Source organism: Panthera pardus, unplaced genomic scaffold, assembly GCF_024362965.1.
Source record: "Panthera pardus isolate Hobbes unplaced genomic scaffold, ASM2436296v1 HiC_scaffold_24, whole genome shotgun sequence".
NCBI classification, from domain to species: domain Eukaryota; kingdom Metazoa; phylum Chordata; class Mammalia; order Carnivora; family Felidae; genus Panthera; species Panthera pardus.
The window spans coordinates 112,054,805-112,078,552 of record NW_026526810.1 but is presented as its reverse complement, the minus strand read 5'-3'; the positions used below and the strand labels follow the sequence as shown (position 1 = coordinate 112,078,552).

Below are 23,748 nucleotides of genomic sequence, written 5' to 3'. Positions count from 1 at the left end.
CAGGAACTGTTTCCGGGTCAGGGGGGAAAGAGCCACCATGGAGCCTCGCGGGGTTGCGGGGCTGACGGAGTCGCGCGCCGGCGTCTGAAGCGAGAGAGGCTCAGCGCGGTCAGCCCCGCCGGGGACACGCAGGCCGGTTCCGCGGCCGCCGCCATGTCGGTGCTGGGCGAGTACGAGCGACACTGCGATTCCATCAACTCGGACTTTGGGAGCGAGTCCGGGGGTGGCGGGGACTCGGGCCCGGGGCCCAGTGCTGGTCCGGGGCCGCGAGCCGGCGGCGGCGCGGCGGAGCAGGAGGAGCTGCACTACATCCCCATCCGCGTCCTGGGCCGCGGCGCCTTCGGGGAGGCCACGCTGTACCGCCGCACCGAGGTAGCGGCCCCTGGCTCCGGCCGTCCCAGCCCCTCCTTCGCCGCCCCGCTTCCCAGCCCCGACCGGTTCCCCGCTTTGCCTGAGGCTTGCGCCTTGTGCTCGCTTAGGTTTGCGCAGCCGCAGGCGGGGTGTGTGTCTCAGGGTCTTCTCCAGTCTCCGGCTCACCGGCACCGGGAATCCGTCAGATCGCTGTTTTTGCTAACTGGGCGTTTCTGTCGAACCCGGGGAAGGGAGCAAGTCATTGAACTTTCTCTGAGCCTTAGCTTACCCATCTGTAAATTGGGGTTAATGATAACTACCTTCAAAAATAATCTTTATTTTTTTACGCTTACTTTGAGAATCGAACGAAGGTACTTTTTGCAAACTGTAAATTAAAAATGGCATACGAATGTGAAGTGTTGTCAAAACTTCCTTCCTCATGCAGTATAGCTCTCCAGGGTCGGGGTGGAGAGGAGGGGCGTAGCTTCAGAATTCCCACAATCAGTGGCAACTCGGCTGTCTTTGCCGTTATCTTTAAGCTCAGGTATGAACATTTAATTGGAGATTTTTCTAGAACGTCACTGAGAGGGTCATTGCTGTCTTCATCAATGTTTATCCCGCAGTGTTTATGCATGGGAAATACCTTTTTGGTATATTCTAAGCCTCTCGGGTGGCGAGAGGCAAAGAGACCTTTGAGAACCTAATGTGAACATAACCCACCCCCCCTCCCCTATTGCATATATACACATCTTTTGAAGAGATTCCTAGATCACTGACCACCAAGTTCAAAATGTATAGTGATATTAAAAACCCTGTAGTGGTGACTCTGCTTCCAAAAACTAACCATCAATTGTATTTGATCACTAAAGTCTTAAACTTGAAGACTATAGGTGATGATGATGATGATGATGATTCATCCATCAGTACACCATCTGCAGTTCTGGGGTGTGTTCCAAACTAGCATAGTTTTAAGGCTAAAAGATGGAGGAAAGGGGTGGTTGCAAGAGAAAATTTTCAAGTGTTCTTTTTTATCCTAATGCCGCATTAATGTATGATGTTAGGGTTACTGTTAGTATTCTGCTTTTATTTGTACTCAAAATATGAGAAAGAGGAGATGAACATTACTATTTCTGTTAAACTAAGTTAAAGAAACTAAGACTGTATATTTAAAGGACTTGACACTTAAATTAGAAGTAAATCTTGGGCTAGAACAGAGTTTCACATCTCCTTATCCATGCCTTTCCATCATGTTGAACTTGATTACTGAGGTTGGTTTATTTAAATTTGATTACATTTCTCAAAAAATGGCACAACATTAGCCATCTGGCCAAATGTTTATTAGGTCTGAATGTACAAAGGTTTGATTAGAAGTAGCCGTTTCCCCCAAGAAGCTTCTATTTCGATGGGAAGACAAGTTAGCCCTGTTAGTAAACAAATAGCATTTAAGTTGTATGTGTATATAAATGAAAAAGGACGGACAAATATCATTTTAGTGTCTGAGTTCTAAAGGGAACGGTCGCACTGAATACATGCACAGTAGAAAGTTTATCAGGATATCTACCCCCCAGAAGTTTAAAAGCCTTAGCTGAATCATTCTAAAGGATAGGGAGAGTGATGTAGGTGTGGATGCTTCTGGGCTAAGAAGCAGTATCCGGAAAGAATTTGGGTGTTATAAAAGGAAGTGGGTATTGGGAGCTGAAGGTGAGTTGTCGCAGATAGAGGGAAACATGTGATACATAAAAGTTATAGGAGATACAGAGTTGCGAAATAGGGCAGGTGAGGAAAGTGAACTCTGAACCCTTAGGCATGACTTATTCCTATCCAGAAAACATAAACAGAAATCACTAGAGAAATCTAAATTTATAAAATTAGAGGTAAGTGTAATGTTTCCATTTTATAAGAAACTCTGGTCAGCTATAGATAACCAGTCTCTCCAGTTCTCCATTTCTCCAGTATTCTAGCCCTACTACAATGCTTATGACTAGCAATTTGTCATGATGCCCTTCAGTAGGATCTTTGAGATCTATATCTCCTATTTTTTTTTTTTTATAATAACAGCTAACGTTTATTTTTTTTTTTTATTTTTTTTTTTCAACGTTTATTTATTTTTGGGACAGAGAGAGACAGAGCATGAACGGGGGAGGGACAGAGAGAGAGGGAGACACAGAATCGGAAACAGGCTCCAGGCTCTGAGCCATCAGCCCAGAGCCTGACGCGGGGCTCGAACTCACGGACCGTGAGATCGTGACCTGGCTGAAGTCGGACGCTTAACCGACTGCGCCACCTAGGCGCCCCTATATCTCCTATTTTTTATCTGGAACTGACATCATGCAAATTTAAATGTGGCCACAATGTAATAGCATCTTAGTGCTTTGCTTTCCCTAGTCCTGCAGTAAATTGTAAAGCTTAATTTTATGAAGAATCTTAAAATTCTGTTCCTGTTTTGTCTAAAGGAAAAAATAAAAGGAGTCCGTCTGTGCCCATCTAGGAAGTTTTCTTTCTAGGCTTAGAGATCCGGGTGTGGATTCATTCTCTGCCAGCCAAGAGGAAAGCACGATACCTCTATTACTGTGTTGTAGGATGACTCGTTGGTTGTGTGGAAGGAAGTTGATTTAACCCGACTGTCAGAGAAGGAGCGTCGTGATGCCTTGAATGAGATTGTTATTCTGGCGCTGCTGCAGCATGACAACATTATTGCCTACTACAATCATTTCATGGACAATACGACTCTGCTGATTGAGCTGGAATATTGTAATGGTAAGGTAGACTTCAGTGGGACCTCCTCTGGCAAGACATTATTGTGCTTGTACTTACCTTGAGGGGGAGAGGAAAATAAGGTATATGCATTGGTGAAAAACTTGAAATGGAGGGCTGCCTGGGTGATTCGGTCAGTTGAGCATCTGACTCTTGATCTCAGCTCAGGTCTTGATCTCGGGGTTGTGAGTTTAAGCCTCACATTGGGCTCTGGCACTGGGCGTGAAGCCTACTTTGAAAAACAAAAACAAAAAAACAACTTTAAATGGATTTCTAGAGTTTAAGAGAAATAAGTTCAGACCCTGGAGAATTTTGAAGTGATTTACAAAATAAGGGAAGGAATACTGCATACTGCATGCTCAAATTCTCTATTATGCTTATAGTTCCATTTTCAAATTATTAATTCAGTTGAATTTTACATTCACTCTTCAAGGTTTTTTCTAATGAATTAACATTAGTTAGGCATTAATGTTAGACATCTAGTTAGGCACTAGAAACAGTGTAGCTTGGCACTCCTTGGTATATTTAATGAAATCTTATAAGGGACATTTATTAATACTGACTCAGTCAAAACTGTCCTTTTGAAGAGTGATTCAAAGATCATAGGTGAATGAAAATGACAGATAGTAAAGGATGGCTTTAATATATCTGGTCTTTGGTTACTTTGGACCATTTTGCTTATAAGATAGCAGTGTGTATAGCTCATTTGCTAAGAAAATAGACTCTAAACCCATTTCCCAAGCTCCACTGCTTCTTAACTTTGTAAATTTGCACAAGAAACTTCTCTGTGCCTCAGCTTCCTCACCTTAATATGAGTTTATTAATAAACAGTACCTGTCTCCTAGGGTGTTGTATTAAACGAATATGTAAAGCCCCTAGCATAGTACTTGGTGTGCAGCAAATCTTTCATACGTGCTGTCCTAGCTCTTATCCTTATTACATAGAAGAACCCTCAAAGCCCTTTCTTAAGCTACCCTAAAGAAGCTTTAGCTATGCTAAAGAAGTCCCAGCATATTCTTCACTTAAATCTCAAAGAGAAAGCTCCTAGAATTCTAACTTTTTGTCTTGACTCTTGTGCACCACGGTTGTTCCTGGTTCTGATCAACCCTAAATGTAGAAGATTGTATTAGATATTTCTAAAGTAGCAGAAGCCACAAGTAGTAACTTCCTTTGTGGTTAGGAGGGACTAGAACGGTGGTAGATTTGTTGAAGTGACAAGTTACTAAATTGCAGGGGAAAAGAAGTTGTGAAACAGAGCCCGGGCTAAGGCCTAAGTTATAGTTGCAGGTAGGAAGTAAAATGAACCCTGATCATTTGCAGTCTGTTACTTGATAAAGGAAAGGGAGAAGCAAATTCAGACTTATTCCACAGGAAGGAGTTAGCAAAGGGAGTAAGGACTGGAAACAATCTAAGGTGTACCGTAAATTATGGGAAACCTTTTCAGTATGCAATAGAAAGGAAGTTGTCGATGAGATACACCTGTATGTACAAAACATTGCATCACAGGTACCCAGTGTTCTAGTAGTCACACTTCAGAGAGTTGTTACAAAAATATTGCAGATTCCTTTAAAAGGAGTTCTAAAAAAGAAAGTCTTCTGATATGAAGACATTCAAGGTATTTTGCTAATTGGGATAATATAGAAATGGCCTTTATTCTTTTCTAAAAATGTCATACTTCCCATTTTTGTATTGAGCCTCATTTTTTAGGGGAGCCTTTTAAGATTACTTTAGATACAGTACTTGAGGGATGGAAGAGTTTTGTAAAGAGCCAAGAGAGAAGAAGGGGTTTCCTTTGGAAAGGAAGTAGAATCCTTCATTTCTTTGGGTCACCTGTTAAAACCCTGGTAGATATAGAAGTCAAGCTTTGATCTTTATTAAGCAATTCAAACCTGCCTCTCCTTTAATTGCAGGAGGGAACCTGTATGACAAAATCCTTCGCCAGAAGGACAAGTTGTTTGAGGAAGAGGTAATTCATATTTCTGTGGAAGGAAGCTAGAATTGTAATGCTGTGATTCTTGTATTCTAGTTCTGTATTTCCTCTTCCAACAATGAAGAGCGTTTTTTTCCTTTTGTTCAGACTCCCTCCAGGCCCTGGTTGATATTCATGAGAAAGGAAACCTCTAACAAGGAAGCTGTCTATAGCTGCTTCCTAAACGGTTTACCTCCACATCATGATTCTCTATGGGCTTTCTTTCCTGGTTCTATTACTGCATACTGGTATGCCCAGTTTTCTATACCTTTGCATTCTTCTTGGATTTCTTTCCACAACTCTGCTTCACCATATTATATTTTATGATGACATTGGAACTGTTTTATGATGACCTGTTTTTTATTTTTACCCCTACCACTTTTCTTTGTCTACTCAACCTCCAAGCAAGAGATGTAAGGTCATGTTGAATCATAACCTCTGGTTGTAGCTTCCTTTGTTTTGTTTTAGTGTGTGTCTTTATGGAATTTTTCTTATTTCCAGTCCAAATATAATTCATTTTTTTTCTGCAGATGGTGGTGTGGTACCTATTTCAGATTGTTTCAGCAGTGAGCTGTATCCATAAAGCTGGAATCCTTCATAGGTATGAGTAAAAGAATACGGGATGCAGTCCTCCACCAATCTGACCCCCACCTTGGATGTGCCTCCCGTCAGCACTATTATTTTCTTGATTAAGCTGTCAAGGCTTTTCCGTTAATATAATTTAGGAAGGAAAGAGTGAGTAATGAGGCGTGTTACCTTCACTTCCTGCAGTTAAACTATGTTTATGATCTAGGAAGAATCTCTTCAATAGCTAAGTACTACTCAGTCACTTCTTTAACAGATACTTTAGAGTTCAATTCATTAATTCATCAGTAAAGTCTAGAAGCCACTGAGAGGAGTGGTATTAGATTGGTTGGAATTCCCAGTAAATGTTCCCTGTGAGCAATAATAATTGGCAAGTGTTTTTAATTTTATAATGGAGTCTTAATTTAAATAAAAAGCTGTTGGGGTGCCTGGGTAGCTCATCATAATCTCACAGTTTGTGAGTTTGAGCCCCGCATTGGGCTCACTGCTATCAGTGCAGAGCCCACTTTGGATCCTCTGTCGCCCTCTCTCTCTGCCCCTCCCCGCCCCCAAAAATATTTTGTTTGTTTTGTATAATTACACAGTTTTACCAGATTTGAGGAGGGAAAACATCTTTCTATTCATTTCTAGCTATAGGAAAGAACTGTTAGAAAAACATTTCCACATTATACCCTTCTGAAGTAAGTCATTGATCATTGCTAGAGATGAATGTTGATCCACCAGTACTGTATTTCTCTTTTTGTTGGTTTGTTCATTCAGTTAATATGTGTTTCTCAATAGTTATTGAATGGCTACACTTGCATTTTCTTTTCAAAAGTTACAAAGAGTATTGTTGTGGGGTGCCTGGGTGGCTTAGTCAATTAAGCGCTGACTTTTTTTTTTAAGTTTTTTTTTTTTTTAAGTTTATTTATTTTAAGAGAGAGTACATGCACAAGTGGGGAAGGGGCAGGGATAGAAGGAGAGAGAGAATCCCAAGTAGGCTCTACACTGTCAGCACAGAGCCCCCCAATGTGGGGCTTGAACCTGAGACAAGAGTCAGACACTTAACCAACTGGGCCATCTAGGCACCATGCACTGACTCTTGATTTTGGCTTGGGTCATAATCTCACAATTTGTGAGATCATGCCCCGTGTCGGGCTCTGCCCTGGAGGCACAGAACCCGCTTAGGATTCTTTCCCTCTCTCTCTGCCCCTCCCCTGTTTGCACATGTGTGTGTTCTCTCTTTCTCTGTCTCAAAATAAATAAATAAATTTAAAAAAAAAAAGAACATTTTTCTGTTTTTTTCCCTTTTTAAGGAAGCCAGAGTATGAACCAGGCAGTTTATTTGTGTTGCATAGGATCAATTCATCTTTAGAAAAATAGCCAGTGATTTTATTTAGGTGATCTCTACAGCCGAATCATGTTGCTGCTGAGATGCGCAGCCTCTTCCCTTGCCTTAACAGATTTGAAACTTTAACACCAACCAGTTCAAGGCATAAATGGTAGTTGAAGAGGCAGTGCACTTTACAGGAATTCCAGGATTACCTGGGGCACTATATTTTCCATCCAGCCCTCAATTTTCCTAACGTCCTCCATGGTGTGGGAGACATGCCTGTGCTGTGAAGCCCCGGAGAATGAAGTTAATTCTCTGCCTCTAGTCCCTCAAATTCCCTTTTCAATGTTAAAGTATGTGTGAAAGTGGGGACCACTGTTTTGGATCCTGTAACAGTCTGAGCAGGGGTAACCACACATTTTATTCTGTACTAATTCTGGGCAGCGTTGGGGCTGAAGCAAAATATATGGTAATATATGGTAAATAATAAATACACGGTATCTTTTTTTTCCAGAGATATAAAGACATTAAATATTTTTCTGACCAAGGCAAACCTGATAAAACTTGGAGATTATGGCCTAGCAAAGAAACTGAATTCTGAGTATTCCATGGCTGAGACGGTAAGTATGTATTGCCCTTGTCATACTTTTTCTTTTCTTTTCCTTTCCAGTATCATGAGATAGTGTACACTCTAAATCTCACACACTTTTCTCAGTATTCTTGCAAGTTCTCGATACTTATAAAGCAAGTCTTCAGCAGTGTTTTTTCCTGGGCTTGCTAACAGGCATTTACATGCTGAGATGTTCTTTCAAGAGTCATTGTCCACATCACAGCTCTGACCTCATAGCCCTTTCTAACACTGACCAGGAGACTTTTCTAAAAACAGAAAAATGCTCTATCATTTTTTCCAGCCTAGGATCTTTAGTGGATTTCAGTTTATCTCTTATTTAATATTTGAGCTTAGGATGTTAGACATCTCTTTTTGTGTTTCCTCTGAATGTTTCTGGTTCAGAAGCCTGATATTACAAATAAAGGCTGATGCCCAGAGAACAGTCTGATCTTAATATCATACATAGTCTTTTTTTTTTTTTTTTTTTTTTTAATTTTTTTTTTTCAACGTATTTTATTTATTTTTGGGACAGAGAGAGACAGAGCATGAACGGGGGAGGGGCAGAGAGAGAGGGAGACACAGAATCGGAAACAGGCTCCAGGCTCTGAGCCATCAGCCCAGAGCCTGACGCGGGGCTCGAACTCACGGACCGCGAGATCGTGACCTGGCTGAAGTCGGACGCTTAACCGACTGCGCCACCCAGGCGCCCCAATATCATACATAGTCTTAACTGCAGGGCTCCCTTCTTCCCTGATCCTTACTTAGAAAGACCATTGGTAGGGCGCCTGGGTGGCTCAGTCAGTTAAGCATCCGACTTCGGCTCAGACGGCTCAGAGCTGAGCTCAGTGCTGACAGCTCAGAGCCTGGAGCCTGCTTCAGATTCTCTATCTCCCTCTCTCTCTGCCCTACCCCCGCTCACATTCTGTCTCAAAAATAAACATTAAAAAAATTTTTTTTAAAGAAAGACCATTGGTAAAGAGTAGACATGCGTTGATTTTTAAGGACAGTGATTTCATTTTTTTAGGAATTATAAAACCCAGTTATTACTCTTCTGGTTTCATACTGCCCTGTCCTTGAACTTGAAAATGTGAGTTAATTAAATGAATTTTGTCCTGTTGATGTTTTTTTTGATAATGTCAAGATAATGCCTATAAGCAATTTAGAGCCATCCAAGGATGCTGATAGCCAAGGTTGGGAGTCTCTGCTTCAGAGGAAACAATCGTGTCCTTATATGAGTTTTTCTCATCAATAGTATTCTGGTAAAACCAAAACTTGACTTTTTTTTTTAACAAGTTTAAAGAAAGAATGATAGGAAAATTTATAAATGCCATATAAGTCATCTAAAAATTACTGGCTTTGCTGATTAAACATGGCTATCACACTCTGGAAAACAGTGTGGAGCTTCCTCAAAAAATTCAAAATAGATCTACCCTATGACCCAGCAATAGCACTACTAGGAATTTACCCAAGGGATACAGGATTGCTGATGCATAGGGGCACTTGTACCCCATGTTTATAGCAGCACTTTCAACAATAGCCAAACTATGGAAAGAGCCTAAATGTCCATCAACTGATGAATGGATAAAGAAATTGTGGTTTATATACACAATGGAATACTACTTGGCAATGAGAAAGAATGAAATATGGCCTTTTGTAGCAACGTGGATGGAACAGGAAAGTGTTTTATGCTAAGTGAAATAAGTCATACAGAAAGACAGATTCCATATGTTTTCACTCTTATATGGATCCTGAGGAACTTCACAGAAGACCATGGGGGAGGGAAAGGGGGGGAAAAAAGTTAGGGAGGGAGGGAGGCAAACCATAAGAGACTCTTAAAATGTGAGAATAAACTGAGGGTTGATGGGGGGTGGGAGGGAGGGGAAAGGAGCTGATGGGCATTGAGGGGGGCACCTGTTGGGATGAGCACTGGGTGTTGTATGGAAACCAATTTGACAATAAATTTCATATTAAGAAAAATAAACATGGCTATCAGTTTTATTAGAACTTCTGGGGTACATTGGCACAGTCGCCATTCAGGATATTTTTATTTCCAAACCCATTCTTTTTTAGAGAGAGAACAGGATAGAGGGACAGAGGAGGAGAGAGAGAGAATATCTTAAGCAGGCTCTATGCTCAACACAGAGCCTGAGGCAGGGCTCAGTCCCACTACCCTGGGATCATGACCCAAGCCAAAATCAAGAGTCAGACGCTCAACCGACTGAGTCACCCAGACTCAGGTGATAGCCAGAGTCTGGCTATAGCCAGACTCCAAACCCATTCTTCAAGGCAGAAGATCTTTTTTAAATTTGAAAGAAATTCACTAGCTGTGTTGGTATTGCAGATGTCAAATTGAGTTATTTACAGAGTTTCACTACTATGCATTTTAGTTAGAACTTTGACCCCTTTATTCAGTTATCTTCTCCCCACTGCCAGTTCTTTGGATTTTTTCCATTGGTGAGCTTTTACTGTGTCTTTATCTGTATGAAGGCTTCAGTGGGCCTAAAGCCTCTGTGATCGAGGAATCACCGTTGTACCTCCCAAATACCACAGTGTCTTTGCCCTTTATCATTGGTCCAAGAAATTTGATGTGAAAGAAAATTTCTCTCCATAGTGGCATCATCTCATAAAAAACATTTTGGGATATACTAGTGAATGTTTCATAGGTGTTATCACTAGTTTGTGGGAAATTTACTTTAGTTGTTGAAATATTAATATAGTTCTCTCAAAAATGAAGTTACTCTTTGTTTTCCAGCTTGTGGGAACGCCATATTACATGTCTCCAGAGCTCTGCCAAGGAGTAAAATACAATTTCAAGTCTGATATCTGGGCAGTAGGCTGTGTCATTTTTGAACTGCTCACACTAAAGAGAACATTTGATGCCACAGTAAGTTGTATTATCCCCACCTTGTCCTTCCAAATGGTATAACTCAGTTGAGAGAATCAAATTCATTTATCCCTCAGTTTCTGATTTCTTCAACAGCAATCAGCTGTAGACAAAAAAAAAAGTATGCGAGGGCTTAGTAGTGTATTATTAAAATGCTGTATACCAGATTTATATTCAATCCCCACTGAAATAATCCTACTCAAGCGCTTTAAGCATTGTACTTGAATTTATTGACTTATAATTTTGAAATTGGCTCTAGGATCCACTATGTGACACTGTAGTCTGGATAAACCATTTCATTTCTTATGCTTCAGCTATTTTTTTTTTTTTTTTAAAGCTAAGGCAAATTATATAATACTCATTAAAGTGTTTTGATATTTTTTATAAAAAGTTACACACTACATCCCTAGCAAGGCTGTTGTCCTCTTTCCTGACAACAAATTCCTTTAAGTCTTTTTTTCTTTTCTTCCTAACTGAAGCCCAATGTAAAATAGTGCTTCTCCAACTTTCATACACATAGGAAATCACCTGGGCACCTTGTTAAAATGCAGACTCTTTTTTTTTTAGTAGGTCTGGGTAGGTCCCAATAGTATGCATTTCTTTTTTTCTTTTTTAATTTTTTTTTTTAGTGTTTTATTTAATTTTGAGAGAGAGAGAGAGAGAGAGAGAGAGTGCGCGAGCGAGTGGGGGAGGGGCAGAGAGAGAGAGGGAGATACAGAATCCGAAGTGGGCTCCAGGCTCTTGAGTTGTCAGCACAGAGTCCAACATAGGGCTTGAACCCACAAACCATGGGATCATGACCTGAGGCGGAGTCCGATGCTCAACTGACTGAGCCACCCAGGTGCCTCCCCCCATCCCCCAATATTCTGCATTTCTAACAAACTCCCGCACAATGCTGATGCTGCTATCTGTGGACCAATCTGAGTAGCAAAAACGGATTCAGATCTTCTGCAAGCCACGTGTGAGAACTTCAGCAAATCGTTTCATCTTTTTGATCCTGTTTCATTATCTATAACAAGGAAAAATATATATCCTTCTCATAGAGATGCTACAATAATGTATATGAAAAATGCAAATATAAGATAATGCAGATTCATTGGCCTTTCACGAGACCTATTTATTTTTCTAAATCCTGAAGTTTATTCTGGTCTGTCATTTAATTCTCCTAAGTAATATAGTGGAAGGAAAATGAGTTTTGGAGTCAGATAGACTTTGGTTAGAGTTATGTCTCCATTTTTTACTGTCTGTGGAGTCTTGGGCAAGATGCTTTACATCTCTGAATTGGTAATCATAATAACCTCCTTAAGGGGGGTTTGCAAGGGTTAAAAAGAATAATATATGTAACATGCCTACCTAGTACAGAGTGGTCTCTTGGTTAAGGTGTTGATGGTATTATTATATTATCATTATCATCTTACTATTTACCTCATTGTCTGTCGCAGCAGAGTATCCCTTGCATAACCATTATTAGGATATATGAATTAGAAAGCAGATTACTTGGTAAAGGAGGTGCTTAAAGCTAAGAAGCATGGCTAATCTTGTTTTCCTTTTTCTTGCGATTCAGCTGAAGGGTCAGATTATAATATACTCTTGAGTATTATGCCACTGGCCACATAGTCATATCTCCATGTTGGCCATTTGGCTTCATTCTTCTTGATTGCAACAGTGTATCCCTAACCGTTTCTTGCTGATGCTTATTAATAGTTTATAAAAGAAATCATATTTCCATTTCTTTAAATAATAGTCACAGATATCTCAGAGCCCCTATTGGTGGACTATAATCTTTATATAACCAAGAATAATCATTTTCCCATAGAATCCACTCAATTTGTGTGTGAAGATTGTACAAGGAATCCGGGCCATGGAAGTTGATTCTAGCCAGTACTCTTTGGAACTGATTCAAATGGTCCATGCATGCCTTGACCAGGTAAGTGTGACTTACATGCTGATTTCAGTTTGGTGTTTTCCCTTCCCACCTTAGTGTTTGGAGTATGGCATAGATGAACCTGTATAAAGCCACATCCACTTCCCCAGGGTAGGATGTATTTGTGGCTGTACCTAGGAGAATAGGCATTGGCAATTCATGATGGTTATGTCCGTCAGGCAGCAGATTCTTAATTCTTACTTTGTAATTAATTTGTGGAATGATTTTACCATCTACATTGTGCTCCATTTTTTATGATCAAGATTAATTTTTGTAAATCGATTTTACAAAATTATAGTCAGAGATAATTTAGAGTTCCTAATGTGCAGAATAAATATAGTTCTGCCATTTCACAGTTGCCTTGCAGTGTCGTCTAGGTTGCTATTACTCAAAATATGGTTCATGGACCATAGGTGTTGGAATCACTGGGGGATGGGGATGTTTTACAAGTAAAAAAAATGAAGATTCCTGAGACCCAATGCACACCAAGTGGATCCGAATCTCTGTAGGTAAATCCGAGAAATCTTTATTTATAACAAGCACTCTGGGAGATTGTTTTTTTTTTTTTTTTAATGTTTATGTATTTTTGAGAGAGAGACAGAGCAAAAGTGGGGGAGGGGCAGAGAGAGAGGGAGACACAGAATCTGAAGCAGAGTCCAGGTGAGCTGTCAGCACAGCCTGATGCAGAGCTCGAACTCAGGAACCATGAGATCATGACCTGAGCCAACGTCAGATGCTTAACTGACTGAGCTACCCAGGGGCCCCACTCTGGGAGATTCTTAAGTGCTATATATATTGTAATTTGAGAGTCACTGCCCTAACTGAACAAGTAAGGAAGGTGCATTCTCATTCATGTACAAGTGTTGATGATAATGAGATGATATGCGTGAAACATGGAATATGACATAAGAAATTATGTTTTTTGGGGGCGCCTGGGTGGCTCAGTCAGTTGAGCGTCCAACTTCGGCTCAGGTCATGATCTTGTGGTTCGTGGGTTTGAGCCCTGCATCAGTCTCTGTGCTGATGGCTCAGAGCCTGGAGCCTGCTTCCGATTCCGTGTCTCCCTCTCTCTCTCTGTCTCTCAAAAATAAATAGACATTAAAAAAATTAAAAAAAAAAAAAAAGGAATTATGTTTTTTGAAACATGAGGATAATATACAAAAGGATAATACACTGTGGTCTTTGAGTAATTTTAGCATACAGCCTTCTAAGAGGAAGTAAAATGCCTCTTTAGATCCCATTTTTCCCTTTTCCTTTAAATTAAAACTAACCCAGTTTGTACTTTTTAGGATCCTGAGCGGAGACCCACAGCAGATGAACTTCTGGATCGTCCCCTTCTCAGGAAACGCAGGAGGTAAAGTACAGAGAAGTCACTCTGTTGTCTTTCTCTATAGATGGTTGATTGTTGAAGGCCTGATCAAAGGACCACAAGAGAGGGCAGTGTTTCCTGACTTGGCCACTCTGGTGCTGTTTTCCACTAACATCGCTTCTTTTGTTGCTTGAGAGGAGCTCCTGACTTTCACCTCCTTAGCTTGTGCTGTTTTGTTCTGAATTTATATGATGAGACCCTAGAACCTTGCACTCCCCCCATCTGTGAGTTTTAATCTAGAGTTGAGGCATTAGAGTGTAGTAATTAAGAGAGGAGAGCTCTGGATTCAGACATCCTTAGATTTGTATCTGAGTTCTGTTATCTTTGTCAAGTTATTTAACACCTCTCGTCTTTCATTTCCTCCTCTATAAAGCCAGGTAGGGTATGGATTAAAGGAAGTAATGTATCTAAAGTGCTCAGCCCAGGGCTTGGCACAAGATGCTCAGCAATGATCAGACAGTAGTGTGGATTTAGAGTGGGCCTTTGTTTTTCAGTACATGTGTTCAGATGGTAGATTTCAGTTAGAGGAGTATTCTTCAGATACCTTTGCTCAGGTCCTGAAATCAGACTTGATTGATGGTTGACAGGTTACTTCCTGAGATTTATTCTGTGGCATTGGTCTCTAGAGGTAGGAAGGAGATCTTTTATCCCTCACGTCTTACAAGAGGCTTCAAACACTAACTTAAAAAAAGACATGTTCTTTATTATTCTTTCTTTCTTTCTTTCTTTCTTCCTTCCTTCCTTCCTTCCTTCCTTCCTTCCTTCCTTCCTTCCTTCCTTCCTTCCTTCCTTCTTATCTCTACACCCAACAAGGGGCTTGAACTCACGACCGCTAGATTAAGAGTCACATGCTCCTCTGAGCCAGCCAGCCACCCCATTATTATTCTTAAATGTTCTAGTCTATATTTCATCCTGTTATACTATTTTTGTCTTACTGTCCTTCCTCCTCCCCTACCAGTTCTGTTTCTATATCTTCCCAATTTTCAGACCTTTGCTGTGCTCTTTTTCAAGCCTTGCTCTTAGATACACTAAGCATATACTTAATTCCATAATCTTTGCTATTTGGTCAGTACTTTTATTTTGTGGTATCGTTTAATTAATTTTTTCTGGTTCTTCTCCACTTGAACTCTAGCCAGTGTTTCAGTGCCTAGAATTATGTGTAATACTCCGGATACAGCACTCCGACCTTCCACTTATGTCCCATACATCGTCCAGCAGTATCACCCTTTGCAGCCGGTTAGGCATATTTAAATTTTTTATCTGGCTTCCCAGCAATACAATCACTATTTTAATTTCTTTTCAGATATTTCCACTGCTAATTTTTAATTGCAATTTTTATAGAGATAATTGTAGATGTGTACATAGTACTTCATTAGAACTTTGTACTTTGATGAAAAAATATAAGAGCTTTCCAGATAAAGCAGAGACATAGCAAACTGTGGAAAATATTCAGGAAATACTAAGTTCTACCTGAGTAGGTTAGTGGTTCTAGACCTGGGACTCTCAATAGCAGCCTCTCCAGAGCTTTCCAAAAATACTGATGCCTAAACACCACCCCAGGAATTCATCTATAAGTGTTTTAGGCAAAATGAGAACCCTGGACCAGAATATGGGGAGGAAGTAGCAGGAAGAAAGGCTGAAAAGGTAGGTCAAGAATCTTGAATGCTAGACAAAGGGATGTGTGCTTAATTCAAGCAGTAGTGTAGAAGTAATGGATGTTTATGAGAGGGTGGTTCATGTGATGAGGGGCATACCTAAGGAAGACTTACTTAGCAAACTAGTCTCGGTGTTGAATCAGTATAGGACTGAATAAAGTCAGTTGGTACTGTGTTAAGTCTTACCTGTTAGGAGGTGCTACTACATTCCAGGAAGCAAAGCTGCCCAGAGCTAATGTGGCAAGCCTGGAGAGCAGAAGTGACTATAAAGGGCATTGCATAGGTAGAATCTGTAGGACTCAAATACTGAAGAAAGGGAGACACCTGAGTCCAGGATGACCAACGTTGTAAGTGTAGTCTGCTGAGAGAATGGGGAGTGCCAGTTACAGAAATAGGAGAGTCAGAAAGAAAAGCTGTGTGGGAGAAGGAAAATGAACTGAGGTTTAGAGATGGTGAGTTTGGGAAGTCAGTGGGCAGACTAGATGGAGATGTCAGGTATTTAAAATGTGCATCAGAGGTTCTCGAGGTTCTCTGTTCCAGTTTGGAATGTTTTTTGGTGATAGAAAACAAATGTCCCCAAACTGCTGGCCCCTTCCTATTTAATGAATGGTCCAAAGCCAGGCCTGTATAACTGTTCCAATCATATCAAGGTACTTTCCCCAAAGAATTGTCGTGTTGCTGGAGACATATGGTTTATTAGAGGACTAAACCTGTGAAGTGTATTTCAGAGACATTGGTGCAGTGTAGGAACCAATTCTTTCACTCACGTATCTTTGCTTTTTTTTTTGGTAGAGAGATGGAGGAAAAAGTCATACTGCTTAATGCACCTACAAAAAGACCAAGGTAATGCCTAAGAGACTCGTGAAAAGTGATATATCTTAAATTACCATCAGGGGGTCTTTCTTTCTTTTGGTCTATGCTTTGCTTGATCCCAGTAAGTAGCCTTTGGCATCCTTTCAGAAGCCAACGTCTGTGTAAATGTCAGATAGTTATTTCTGAGAAAAAGAAAGCTGTGATTTCACCCTCGTGCTGTAGCGGTCATCATTACCATGATGAATGTTGAAAAGTTGAGAAGTGTAGGTGTTATGGACCAGACTGGAATCTGATCTGGCTGAGCTGTGATGAAGGCCTGAGGCAGAAATTGCAGAGCCTGCTATGATAGAGGGTTGAAATAAGTTGTCGAGAAAGAACATACTTTCTCATACCATAATTGGCGGTTCTTCTCTGGGAACGGACTGGAAGCATTTTCCTTTGATACAGTTTTTATGTTAAATGTGCCTTTGTTCTGGGGGTTGTTGACAGGTCAAGCACTGTGACTGAAGCACCCATTGCTGTGGTAACGTCACGAACCAGTGAAGTCTATGTTTGGGGTGGTGGAAAATCCACTCCCCAGAAACTGGATGTCATCAAGAGTGGCTGTAGTGCCCGGCAGGTGTGTGCAGGGAATACCCACTTTGCTGTGGTCACAGTGGAGAAGGAACTGTACACCTGGGTGGTAAGTGAAAGCTAAGTACTTTAGAACAGTGATGTAAGCCTAATTATTTACTGGGCTGAGGATGTCTAAGTATTTTGTTAGTTGAACATGTGCACTGGAATGACAGTGTGGAGTGGTGGAATGTAGGCTCTAACGAGAGCAGGGATTTTGTCTGTCTAGTTCACTGATGTGTCCCCAATGCCTGGGACATATTAGGTCACTTGTAAGTGTTTTTTGAATGAATGAATGAATGAGAGGAAGAAAGAAGGAAAGAAAGAATTAAAAGAGCCCTAGGTTTAGACTCAGGAGACTGGACTCTTATTTACAGCTGGGTGATTTCAGGAAGTCCCTTAATTACTCTGTTCTGTTACCATGAATTTCAGAGCAACTAGTATCTGTGAAACAGTTTTATAAACAAATGAAGCAGTGTTCCCACATCAGGAAAATTCTAAGACCTGTGTCAGTGATCGAAGATGGCTAGGTATATCTTCAGAATTTTTCTTTGCTCCCCTCTAGATTTCACTTTCTCTCTCACCTTCTGGGACAAATTGCGTGTATTTGCTATCTGTTCCTTTATCTGCCACTCAGTCCTCATTCGCCTGCAATGCAGCTTCCGTCCCTGCCACTTGATTGAAACTACTCTTAACAAAATGACCTATAAATTGTGAAAATAAAACATATACTTTGTAGTCCTTACTTTGCTTGACCTCCCAGCAGCATTTGACATAGTTGATCTCTCCCTCCTTGAAGCTGTGTCTTCCCTTGACTTCCATGAGAACATCTTCTCTTGGCTTTTCTCCTGTCTTTTTGGCCATAGTGTGCCTTCTCATGTGTTTCAGAGTGCTTTTCCTTTACCTAACTTTGTCTCTGGTCGTCAATTCTTCTCACTCTTCCTTTTCTTCTTGAGAGCTCATTTTTTCCAGCAGTCTCAGATAACTTCTCCACAAGGCCAGGCTTTGTCCCCAGTGCATGACAGAGTAGACAATTATTGATTGATTGATTGATTAAAAGAATCAATGAATGAATGAATGCATGCATGCATGTTAGCTGTTACTTCCTAAAGCCCTGTCCCTTAAGGAACTAGCCCCTAGGGGGCTGCCACAGCCCCTATAAAACTGTTGAAAAGTCATTTGGGACTATTCTTAGTGCTATATAGCAGCCTCTTTGATATAGCCAGATTCTTTATAATTGTTCCATACTTCAGGGAAACTGTGACCAAAATTTGTAAAACTCCTAGTAAGGATTTCCAAGAGAGTATACTCCTGTAAAAAACAATCAAATTAATTAAACTATGTACGGATTTTTTTTTTTTTTTTTTTTTTACCAGCACTCATAATTAAATATAAAGTTCACCTTAGACTTGAAGGAGAAAGAATTGGGAATGTGTTCTTTTAAGTCTTGATGGATAGCAATCTGGATACTTTTAAATCTTTACCTGTTGGCAGGGGTTTTATACTACCTATCATTAAAAGGTTTAATCCCCTTACCCATTTTTTTTTTCGTTTCTAAATTTCCAGCTGATTTTTTCCTATGGTTTTCTTTTCTTTATTATTTTTTTTAATGTTTGTTTATTTTGAGAGAGAGAGAGAGAGCACACGTGCAGAGGAGGGGCAGAGAGAGAGGGAGAGAGAATCCCAAGCAGGCTCCATGCTGTCAGCATAGAACCTGATGTGGGGCTCAATCCCACAAACCATGAAATCATGACCTGAGCTGAAATCAAGAGTCGGACCCTTAACCAACTGAGCCACCCAGGTGCCCCGCTCCTGGTCTTCTCGATAGGAAGTTTTATTGAAGATTAGCTTTTCGCATGAAAAGCTAAAACTTTACAAGACCTCTTTATTTCACAGAACATGCAAGGGGGTACTAAACTCCATGGTCAGCTGGGCCACGGAGACAAAGCCTCCTACCGACAGCCAAAGCATGTGGAAAAGTTGCAAGGCAGAGCTATCCGTCAGGTGTCCTGTGGTGATGATTTCACTGTCTGTGTGACAGGTAAGCCATCAACAGAAAGCATCCAAAGTGCATTTAAAGTGAAGTATTGTACTTAATGCTGTGCAGTTTCAGCTGGGATTTTACAGCAAAAGACCATATTCATGAACCAAAGGCAGTGAGCGGATACACACGTTAATAATAACATGCCCAATTTTCTATGGCAAATAGCACATAGAGGCACACAGATAACAAATCTCATGGGATCAGGAGAAATATGTTGTACGTCCCAGTTGGGAAAAATGACGTTACCACCTGGTCAGGTGTAAATAACACTAAATCAGGAATCAAGAGCTAAAGTTTAGTTTTTGTCTTGCCATTGCTTACTTTTCCTTTTCTCTAGAAAATAGAGATGGCCCTAATAAAATTTCAACATAATACTACCAATTTTTAAAAATTATTATAACAGTACACGTGACCCCCTAAATAAAAATAACTCTAGACTTGCACAGTCTATCCTTCGGATTTCTCTGATGCAGTCATTTCATATAAGATCAGTGGCTGGGATAGTTCTCATGCCAGCCCTGCCCAGCTTTCCGGCTGGACAGAGTCATTCCTTTGATGTGTTATGCCTTTCTTCCTTTTGCAGATGAGGGTCAGCTCTATGCCTTTGGATCTGATTATTATGGCTGCATGGGGGTGGACAAGGTTGCTGGGCCCGAAGTACTAGAACCCATGCAGCTGAACTTCTTCCTGAACAATCCAGTGGAGCAGGTCTCCTGTGGAGATAATCATGTGGTGGTTTTGACACGAAACAAAGAAGTCTATTCTTGGGGCTGTGGTGAATATGGTAGGTATAGATTTGTCTCTGTCCACTTATTCCCAGGAGCCAACTTGACTTCAAGCTTGTATGCATCTAAACACATGTAGCCTATACTTGAGAAGTGTTGATTCAGTGGAAGAGAATACTGTAGAATATTTTCATTGGGAAGAAGACCCTCATTTTCATTGTTTTCTTTCTTATGTATGTCTCAGGACGACTGGGTTTGGATTCAGAAGAGGATTATTATACACCACAAAAGGTAAACTCAGAAGCAGCTTCTTCCTAGAGCCTGTGTAGAGGACACACAGACTCCAGTAATAATACAGACTCCTCTTTCTCCGAATCCTCATGTCAAGGTGTTTATTTCTGAAATATTTTCTATCTGGGGGACTGACAACCCAGAATTCCTGAGTTAGCACTATGTGATCTTGTCATCTGACTAAATCATAAAAAGCTGAGAAAGAGGATATAGCCACTTTGGACACTGTGGAGTCACATCTTACTCAGGAATGGCAGCTAAAATCAGCAAGTACAGTGAACCCAGAAAATTCCTTGGGAAGATACTGGAAAGCAGTATATTGTTTCTTAACCCAACACAGCCATTCCCCCCCTCCCCATTTCCACATTTGGACACCAGATGAAATACGTGTTTGTATTGAGGGGTCACGTTGTACGAAACATAATATCTAATTACTGTCTGCACTGTAGGAGCTAGCCCTGCAGGAGCTGGCCCAGGAGCTAAAAGCAGCTGCAGGAAGAACATGGTCCTCTCTCTCACACCCACCCTGGGTCACAGGCTTGCCTGCCCACTGGAAGGTTGACAGGAATCGACTGTACCATTCACTGTTAACAATGCTCATTAACATCTTAAAAATTAACTTCTATCACTTGTGGGACCATTCTCAATGGATTTCATGGTTGTTTCTCTTCAAAAAGCCATAGTAGAAGCACTGAAGTTTGAGTTTTCAGGTTTCACAGACATCCATTCTATCCCCCTACCATTCTCCAGCTCTGTTTATTTAGCTCTAGAGGGATGTGAGCAGTTGGAAGTCCTGGCTGCCTCCTCAGTACTCTGTCACCTCGTTTATAATGTGACCAGACTAGGACCCTACAAGGCTACTGAGTTTCTTCTATAACTGTCATGGGGCCTTCCATCTCAGAGAACAAAAGTCAGCAATGGATCGAAGCTTCTCCTTTCCCAACATTTTCTGAGAAGTCTTTCTAAATAAGACCTATTGCTAAAACAAACTTCAGCAGGACTGCTGAGCCAACCTGGAACTGCTGCCTTTTACTTAATTATAAAACTTGAGCTCCTTGTTGAAAACAATAAGCTGCTGGGAAAATCTGAAGATGATAGAGCAGTCTTTACTGTGGTCAGTTCTGCCAGATGCAGGACATCAAAAATTTGAGGGTTTTTTCCTAATACAAGTTACATTTGGGGGATTTTTTTTTTTTTTTTTTTTTTTTTTTTCTGATTTTTTTTTCCTTGCAGGTGGATGTTCCCAAGGCCTTGATTATTGTCGCAGTTCAGTGTGGCTGTGATGGGACTTTTCTGCTGACCCAGTCAGGTAAAGTGCTGGCCTGTGGACTCAATGAATTCAATAAGCTGGGTCTGAATCAGTGCATGTCTGGAATCATAAACCATGAAGTAAGTACCCTCTTTGGTGTCCTCACCACACTGTCAGAACTTCTCTTAGGCTGGAATTTCTTTGGGAATGCTTTTGGTTAGTGACCATGAAATTGTACGTAAGAAAAAAGATTTCACAGACATTATTATGTTCAACAAAAGAAGCCAGCCATGAAAGAGTCCGTACTATATGATTCCAATTATATGGAGCTTAAGAACAAGCAAAATTAACTTATAGATACCAGAAGACAAATAGTGGTAACTTCTGGGTGGGGGGTATGGGTATAAATGGAAGGGATCCTAGGATCATGGAAATGGTCTCTATTTTGATCTGGGTGGTGGTTTTACATTTATATACATACAGAAAAATTTTTCAAGCGGTACAATATTTTATAGTTTATTATGCCTCAACAAATAAATTGATTACAAAGAATCAAGTGACGGAACTCAGGTTCTACCTATCACTGAAATAGGTACGAGATAATTGACATGAAAAGAAACACATTTTCATGCATGATCTCCCTGGAGAGTTTTTTAGATTTATTGTTCCCAAATCACTGATCCTGTACAGGCTTAGTAAGTATAATTACCGTTCACTTCCTTCAAGGATGTTGTGAAATTCACATTAAGTCGCCTCTTTGTGTTAATATGATGAGGTTTTGTCATGTTCTAAAGAATCAAGAGAAAAAAGTTTCCTGACTCAGTGAAAGAGATAAGAATTTTTAAGTAATCTCTGCAGTATTGATTCTCAAATGGGAGAGTACAAATTTGGGGCAAATCTGGGAAGGGTGTCTGCATAGTTTGAAAAGGCATATTCAAAATTACCATTACTTGATTTCAGTTTTATTATAACATTGGGTTTGTTGTGAAATTTTAAACTTACATGAGAGGAATTTTTTAATACTAGTCTAAAGGGAACGTGGGTTTTAACACATTGAGAACACTGCCTTGTAGATGAAATTAGATCACAGTAAACTGGTTGCATTCTGGGCTGGAGAGTCTTCCAAGATTTTAATTCTTTGCCCTGCCTTTGTTAGATATACAGTGTTTATACCCAACATAAGTGTCCCTGGTTGTATCCTCATGTAGATACTTTCTGGGACGGAGAGTTAATGTTTTACATACTCTTAGATTAGGAATCTAAAATTTTTGTTGTCAGGAAGCCCTGCCTCATATACTGATTATAATTCTCTGATGACATATTGAGCTTATTCCGTTTTGTATTCTGTTGGAGATGAAAAGCTACCTGGCATCTTCTACTTAGTAACAAATTTGCTTGAAAGGCCTTTTGGTCACCATGACAACATTCTCAGCCGGCTACCCCTTCGTTTTTTACCTAACGAGTATTTGCTTTGTGTTTTATCTTATTTCAGGCTTACCACGAAGTTCCCTACACAACCTCCTTTACCTTGGCCAAACAGCTGTCCTTTTATAAGATCCGTACAATTGCCCCAGGCAAGACTCACACGGCTGCTATTGATGGTGAGTTGGTTTACAGCTTTTTACACAGGCCTCAGTAGCTCATGCTCTTTTATTCTGTCATGTGTTAGAGCTTCTTCCTTTTTTTTTTTTTTTTTTTAATTTCATTTTTAATGGTCCCAGGTTTCGGCACCAAAAAAAAAAAAAAAAAAAAAGATTTCATTTTTAAGTCATCTCCACACCCAACACAGGGCTCAAACCCACAACCCTGAGATCAAGAGTCGAACGCCCTACTGACTGAGCCAGCCAGGCAGCCCTAGTAGTAGCCCTTCTTAACAACATATCCATTCTCCCGTTTTCCCCCTGGCATCCAGTATTATCTCATTAACAAATTAGGAATTCAAGTAAACTTTTTTTAATAATCATTATAAATGCGCAGTCAGTACATCTCTTAATGACAATGCCATGCCAATAATTCCAGAAAATGACTGCCTTTAAATTAGTACCATCTGTCCGTTTACTAAGGTAGTACCCCTTTTCCACATTTAAAATACAATATTAGAAAATACAATATTGAGTAACTTTCAGAGTCTAATTAGTTTTAGATACCCTAGCTGCCATAGATGCAAGGTTGTGTGGCAAGCTTTATATTCGTATACTCTCAACAACCAGAAGCTAGTCCGTGGAACTCTGCTCTGGCTGTGTTTTCCCTTGTACTCCATGCCCCACGTGTGCCTGGTTGTTTTTCTCTTTTAGAACGAGGCCGGCTGCTGACCTTTGGCTGCAATAAGTGTGGACAGCTGGGCGTTGGGAATTACAAGAAGCGTCTAGGAATCAACCTGCTGGGAGGACCCCTAGGTGGGAAGCAAGTGGTCAGGGTCTCCTGCGGTGATGAGTTTACCATTGCTGCCACCGATGGTGAGTGAGTCTGGACACGTCATTTCAAGCTTTCCGGATGGATGGCTATATTTTAATGTTTGGCTGGGAAAGAGGTAGACTGGTTATATAGCTGGATCATACGTTCACTTTTTATTTACATTCAGTTGGTATCTAATTGTTACGC

The 23,748-nt window shown here is 40.5% G+C and overlaps 1 protein-coding gene across 1 annotated transcript in view; it reads left to right on the top strand.

Annotated features, from left to right (window-relative positions):
- NEK9 (NIMA related kinase 9) overlaps positions 1-23,748 on the top strand; it is a 39,439-nt gene continuing 15,691 nt past the window's right edge. Inside the window, exons 1-16 of the mRNA XM_019427192.2 lie at positions 1-372; positions 2,931-3,108; positions 5,016-5,071; positions 5,605-5,675; positions 7,486-7,591; positions 10,334-10,465; positions 12,282-12,392; positions 13,679-13,743; positions 16,206-16,256; positions 16,716-16,908; positions 18,735-18,879; positions 19,466-19,666; positions 19,852-19,898; positions 21,132-21,287; positions 22,640-22,748; positions 23,442-23,603. Coding sequence (XP_019282737.1) covers positions 154-372; positions 2,931-3,108; positions 5,016-5,071; positions 5,605-5,675; positions 7,486-7,591; positions 10,334-10,465; positions 12,282-12,392; positions 13,679-13,743; positions 16,206-16,256; positions 16,716-16,908; positions 18,735-18,879; positions 19,466-19,666; positions 19,852-19,898; positions 21,132-21,287; positions 22,640-22,748; positions 23,442-23,603 — 2,002 coding nt within the window. The 5' untranslated portion in view covers positions 1-153. The remainder of the gene's footprint in view (positions 373-2,930; positions 3,109-5,015; positions 5,072-5,604; positions 5,676-7,485; positions 7,592-10,333; positions 10,466-12,281; positions 12,393-13,678; positions 13,744-16,205; positions 16,257-16,715; positions 16,909-18,734; positions 18,880-19,465; positions 19,667-19,851; positions 19,899-21,131; positions 21,288-22,639; positions 22,749-23,441; positions 23,604-23,748) is intronic.